General features: G+C 43.4%; 1 protein-coding gene across 1 annotated transcript; it reads left to right on the top strand.

Moving 5' to 3' along the window:
* The first annotated feature begins 3,371 nt into the window (after positions 1-3,371).
* On the top strand, positions 3,372-4,609 carry MOS (MOS proto-oncogene, serine/threonine kinase). The gene has a single exon (XM_026014513.2). It carries the CDS (start codon positions 3,374-3,376, stop codon positions 4,490-4,492), a length of 1,119 nt encoding a protein of 372 aa, XP_025870298.2. The 5' UTR covers positions 3,372-3,373; the 3' UTR covers positions 4,493-4,609.
* Positions 4,610-6,663: the final 2,054 nt, after the last annotated feature.

Genomic DNA, 6,663 nt, shown 5'->3' on the forward strand with positions numbered 1-6,663 from the left:
ATTAATCATATAATTCCACTTAAGTAAAAAAAAAATTTTAGAGTTCTTCAACTTTATAGTTTTTATTTTTAGCAAAGCACGTCTTCACTTATTATTTTAGCTCCAAAAAAAAAAAAAAAAGCAAAAGTTTATTTTCGACTTCGACTCATGCTTGCAAATAGCAGCAATGCTGCCCTTCGAGGACTCCCGGGCGCCCGCTCCTTGGCATTTGGACTTTCTGGGGTCGGGCTGCACCGGAGGCCCTGGGAAGCCCGGCCCCTCGCGCGCACGCGCAGACGCGGCCCGAGGCGTTCCACGTGGTCGTCGGTGGAGCAGGAGCCGACCCGCCTTTAGAAGCGTCTTCGGGAAGGCTGCGCGGTGGCCGGGCGCGGTGGCCGGGCGCACAGGGGCACGGGCGGCAGCGGGGCGCACGCTGACCCGGGCACGGGCCGCCTCGTGGGACGCACCCGGAGCCTGCGCGCCCGCTCCAGGGGACAGCGCCCCCCGAGCCCCGGGGCCCGAGGCCTCTCCGCGAGCCGCGCTCCTCCCCGTCCCCGCTCACGGGGAGCTCAGCGCGCGGTCGATCCCGCTGTGCGCTGTCCCTGGCCGGTCCCCACGTGGCTCCCCACAGGAGCGCTGCCAGGCGGGGCGGAAAGCGGAAAACCTGCAAGGACCCGAGGGCCTTCTGCTCCTCGCCGGGCGCACCCAGTCCGTTCCATTTGCACTTCCAGGAGGGACGGTGCCTGCCTACCCTGGTATTGACAAATGTTCTTGGCCTTGATTTGCTATGACAAGATTATTGCATTTGATCAGATAAATGTGGACCCTCTGCATTTCTAGTAGATGACAATAAGGCGATATACTCTTGACATATGTAACCTCAAATAAAGTTTAACTTGGGAAAACCAGTCAAACTTCAGATCTGTTTAGCTTAAGTAGTGAGTTACTTCAGCCCTAGCAGGGTACACTTTTTTTTAAGATTATTTATTTATTTATTCATAGAGATACAGAGAGAGGGGGGGGGGGCAGAGACACCATACAGAGCCCGACGTGGGACTCGATCCCGGGTCTCCAGGATCGCACCCCGGGGCTGCAGGCGGCGCTAAACCGCTGCGCCCCCGGGCTGCCCAGCAGGGCACGCTTTAACACCGTCTTAACAAATCTGTTTCTTACAGCATGAGCCCATATACACTTTGAGTTTCATAAATGATAATTAGCAATTAGGTATTACTTATCATGTCCTGATCTAAGTATTTGCTGTGAATACTGACAGCGGTCCTCAGGCAGATTTTCCTCATCTTACAGATAAGGAAACTGAAGGCAATCTGGCCCCAGAGGCTGTTTTAAAATAGATATTCAATGAAATACTCTTGAGCAGATTGGCAGATGGTAGATATAATGAACTTGGGGCTTGTGAATGTAGAGTACCACATTTTCATTAATACCTTGTATCTTATATAAGTAATAAAATCAACCTTTGTAAAATGAATCACATATGTCTTAGCTTAAAAATAAAGATTATATAACAAGTCACATCATTTTGCAAAGAAGGTTATGACACTCTTTTGATCAATATAGCATTCCTAATACCATAAAAGTTTCAGAGACCTAAGTTATAATGCCAACTATGTGATGACTATTAAATAAATTTTGTAATAGACTTACTGTAGAATATAATTTTATTACTTTCTTATTTTACTCTCTTCACTGTCATTCTTTTATATTTTGGTTTTGATTCAACTGCCTTTCTACTAATATATTTTATAATATACATTTTTAGACTTTTTTTTTTATTTGTACAGGGCTCCCGAACTTTTATTCCAAAATTAAAAAGTTTATTATTATCCTAATTTCTTAACTGAAAAAGAAAACCAAGGCTCAAACAGATTAAATATTACACACAAGGGATCCCTGGGTGGCGCAGCGGTTTAGCGCCTGCCTTTGGCCCAGGGTGCCATCCTGGAGACCCGGGATCGAATCCCACATCGGCCTCCCGGTGCATGGAGCCTGCTTCTCCCTCTGCCTGTGTCTCTGCCTCTCTCTCTCTCTATCATAAATAAATACAAAAAAAAAATTTAAAAAAAATATTACACACAATATCTAAGGCAGATGGGTAGTATAGACTAGAAATCCTACCCTAGGGCCCAACAGACTTCAAATGGTTTATGTTAAATGGCTTGTGTTTATTCACATATCTTCTCAGAATCAATATCTCAGAAACAGACCTCTTTTATAAAAATGTGGTTAAACATCACCTATATGCAAAGTACAATAAGTTAAAACAGAATTTTACCATTCAATTTTTTTAAAATATGGATCCTAACACCTTCCTATGTTTTTTAATCAACAGGTTAGTATTATTGGTCTTTTCCCCAAATATATGGAATGCAAATTAGTGGGAGGTGGGGAGTTTATTGTTATAAAAACTAGAAAGAAAGAACTTATGGTTAAGTAGCAAGACTCATTTATTTTTAACATCTGGGTTTCCACATTATATATAGGCAGTGGTGATTCTGTGCCATTTTTATTCGGATTTTTCCTCTTCTAGGATTCTCTCATATTTGTTATTATTTGAAGCTCTGATTGTGGCTCTGAATCTAAATTTTTTTTCTCCCCCAACTCTGTTTCAAAACTTCTGTAACTCATTTGCCGTGAAGTCTAAGATCTCTCTTGCAAGTGAGCTTACTGGGTGGGCCAAACTGCCATGGAACAGGACTGCTAGGAAGTCGATATGTTGCTAAGAAATCTTGCTAATTTGCTACATGAGCTGAATGGAGTGTCAGAGAATTTTCCTTTCCCCTGATGACCTTAGGAGGTGTATGTTTTGACCTGTATTAGTGATTGTATTTGGATCAATTACTTTAAGGTTACAATTTTTTATCCATATATGAATGTTGCACCTAATTATCCCCATAATCGGCTAAACAAATGTCAGCTGTTCGTATTTCAAATATTTCTGCCAATAACTGCTGGAAGTGATTTAATGCAGCTGGAGAATAACACTGACAATCATTATAGCCTGCAAAATGTGAAATAATTTCATTGCACTATATAGTCTCTTTGGTCTGAACACTGATCATGTTCAGTGGATGACACTTAAAAAAAAAGCTGTTTTTTTACAATTAAGGAAATAATGGAAAAAGGGGGTGAGTCCACAGGCAGCTCACTGCTGTTTATCTGGCGAACTCTTCTGGGTGGAGAGCTTATTTTTATAAAAAGTCACTTTAAGTGTTGAAGGGAAATATTTTCATCTAAAAAGGAGGATTGTACTTCACTCAGGCTGCTTCCGCTCCTCTGATAAAAACGCTTGTGAGTAACAGCACAGACACGGCTCATTTGGGGAAAATGAAGGAAGAGGAGAAAAGCGCTGGGCGGAGCAAAGGAGCAGTCAGAGATGCTTCCAAACTCGTGGGACCCTCTTCTTTTGGTTTACCTGAGCCACTTTGGGGTCCACTTTGAAGGTGCCATGCCCTCACCTCTTTCCCGGCACAGTTACCTCCCCAGTGAGTTTTCTCCCTCGGTGGACTCGCGGCCCTGCAGCAGCCCTTCCGAGCTCCCAAGCAAAGCAGGGAAGCTCCTCCCGGGGGACACTCCTCCCAGGGCTCCACGGCTACCACGTCGGCTGGCCTGGTGCTCCATCGACTGGGAACAGGTGTGCTTCCTGCAGAGGCTGGGAGCTGGCGGGTTTGGCTCGGTGTACAAGGCGACTTACCACGGTGTTCCGGTGGCCATAAAACAAGTGAACAAGTGCACCAAGAACCGACTGGCATCCCAGCGCAGTTTCTGGGCTGAGCTCAACATCGCAAGGCTTCGCCATGATAACATCGTGCAGGTGGTGGCTGCAAGCACACGCACACCTGCGGGATTTAACAGCCTAGGCACCATAATCATGGAGTTTGGTGGCAATGTCACCTTACACCAAGTCATATACGGTGCCACGAGCTGCTCTGAGAAGGATGTGCAGCCTCACTGCTGTGCCGGGGAGCAATTAAATCTGGGAAAGGGTCTGAAGTATTCCCTAGATATTGTGAAAGGCCTGCTTTTCCTTCACTCACAAAACATTGTACACTTGGACCTGAAGCCGGCTAACATTCTGATCAGTGAGCAGGATGTCTGCAAAATTGGGGACTTCGGTTGCTCCGAGAAGCTGGAAGACGTGCTGTGCTTCCAGACTCCTCCCTACCCTCTGGGGGGCACCTACACCCACCGAGCTCCAGAGCTCCTGAAAGGAGAGATGATAACGCCAAAAGCTGACATCTACTCCTTTGCCATCACTCTTTGGCAAATGGCTACCAAGGAGGTGCCCTACTCAGGGGAGCGGCAGTACGTGCTCTACGCTGTGGTGGCCTATAATCTTCGTCCATCTCTGTCAGCAGCTGTCTTCACTGACTCCATCTCTGGGAAAAGACTTGAGAAGATCATCCAGTGCTGCTGGAGGGCCAGTGCTCTACAGCGGCCAAGTGCAGAACTCCTCCTGGTTGACCTTAACTCTTTAAGAGCTGAATTTGACTGACTCCATCCTGTACCATCAAGATAAGCTTTGCCTGTGTTTCTATTCATTTTTAAAGAAGTGACCATGTAGAAAAAAACATATTTGCAGAACGGATTTTTAGAAAATAAAGTTATTTAAAACCCCTTTTGGTCTCAGATGCTCTTTCTAAGACAAATAGCACAGCTACAAATTTGGTAGTCAGCTGAATATTGTTAGTAACTAAACCTATTCCCTTATAGAGATATGCTTTGTTTTCTTTGCAAGTGTGCTTAGTGCTATAGTTCTCTAGTATTGTACGTATTCAAATTTGCTATTGATGGAGCCAGCCTGTCCAAAATAGAACTGCACTGTAAAGTGCCAAAATGTTCTATAAATTCAAATAATATGCTCTTTAACTCCTACCTAAAGTATTAACATTTTACTTGTTCCCACACCAAACAAGTAAAAACTTTTGAAAGATATTAATTTTTTCCTGCTCCTCCCCCCAAAACTTCTCATTTGTAATGACCTTCACACATAAAATTCACCAACCGAGGCAAATCTATTTTTAAAGGAATAATATCTCAAATGATTTCTTATGATATTTTGAACTTGTACATGCCATGAGTAGAAACACTGTGCTAATATTCTTCCAAACTGTATCTCTTTTATCTATTTTTTGGACTCAGAAGTAGATGATAAAGCAAAGACTTACATTACATGAGGGAAAAATGATGATCCCGAGGGACAGTAAAATTTAACATTTGGATGGAAGAGACCAGACAAGTAAAACCAGACTGCCCATTCTAGAAAATCAAGACAATGGTTGCCAGTACCTAAGATTTAAGAAAATGAAGTGACTGAGTTTTGTCATTAGGACCACTTTGACTTCCATTTAGCAACAGTAGTTTCTGTGAATGGGGAGGGTAAGGCCATTGCAATGGAGCAGACAAGTATGGCAAGGACCTGAAGTAGAACCTGTACTTGGGCTGTAGAGGGAAAATGGAGGTAGCAGAAACTTTGAAAAGGGATAAGATATATGTTTTTGGATTTGGGGTTTGGTTTAGTTGTCTTAAGATGAAGAAAGTGAGTTTATTTGTAAATGAAGCAAGAAAAGACAAAGATAATTGATAAAATTTAAAAGTTATAAAATGAAAAGTAGTACCTAGAGAAAGACTAGAGCTTGGAGCATCTCTTCCCAGATGTGAGCAAAGGAGGGTGGGACAACTGCCATTGAAGATAAGTTTTTACATAAGAAAAAGAGACACTGGGGAGATTCACATCTGTGAATTTCTATTTTGTTCCATTAAGAGTGACTAAGAGTAGGAGGTCTACAAGGAGATCATGGTTTGGAACTGTTCTTGAGGGAAGCAAAAGGGAGCTGTCCATGACTACATAAAATATTGGTTCAGTGTTGCTAGCTCTGTCCATGTAGCTTAGAGAACAAACCACCCATATACCAATGAATAATTTCCTCCTCTATTCATTGTAACAACAGGAGTTCATGTTGGAAAGTTTAAAATACAATAGCTCAAAAACAAAATTACCAATCAGTTTGTTCCACCAAGTGTGCTAAAATTCTAATTATGCTGAATATCTCATTAACAGACTGTGAGCTGCATGAGAATCCCCTATTAAAAGCATTAAGGCCCGGAATTCACTTCCAGAATGAACACGGCTGCAGCTTAGATTCAAATATCTTCCCTTGGGATCCCTGGGTGGTGCAGCGGTTTGGCGCCTGCCTTTGGCCCAGGGCACGATCCTGGAGACCTGGGATCAAATCCCACATCGGGCTCCTGGTGCATGGAGCGTGCTTCTCACTCTGCCTGTGTCTCTGCCTCTCTCTCTCTCTCTCTCTGTGACTATCATAAATAAATAAAAATTAAAAAAAAAATTAAAAAAGAAGCCTTTCTTTAAAAACAAAACAAAACAAAACAAATATCTTCCCTTCTCCTGGAAACCAAAGAGGGAGGTGCTTTGTAAACTCCACAATCAGTGACACTAGGAGACACAGAAAATGTACAGACGCCGAAATGAATGCAGTGATGCCAGATGACTGGACAGAGCCCATAGGAAAAAAGTGCAGGGAACAGCGGGGAATAGTTCAGGGGAGGACCTATCAGTGGCAGTGAAAGTCCTGGCAAACACAGATGTCCTAATGAGCAGATACACACTCAAGTGCAAAAGGTGAGGAAAGAACTGCAGACAGGGCT

The sequence above is a fragment of the Vulpes vulpes genome, chromosome 13 (genome assembly GCF_048418805.1).
Source record: "Vulpes vulpes isolate BD-2025 chromosome 13, VulVul3, whole genome shotgun sequence".
In the NCBI taxonomy this organism is placed as follows: domain Eukaryota; kingdom Metazoa; phylum Chordata; class Mammalia; order Carnivora; family Canidae; genus Vulpes; species Vulpes vulpes.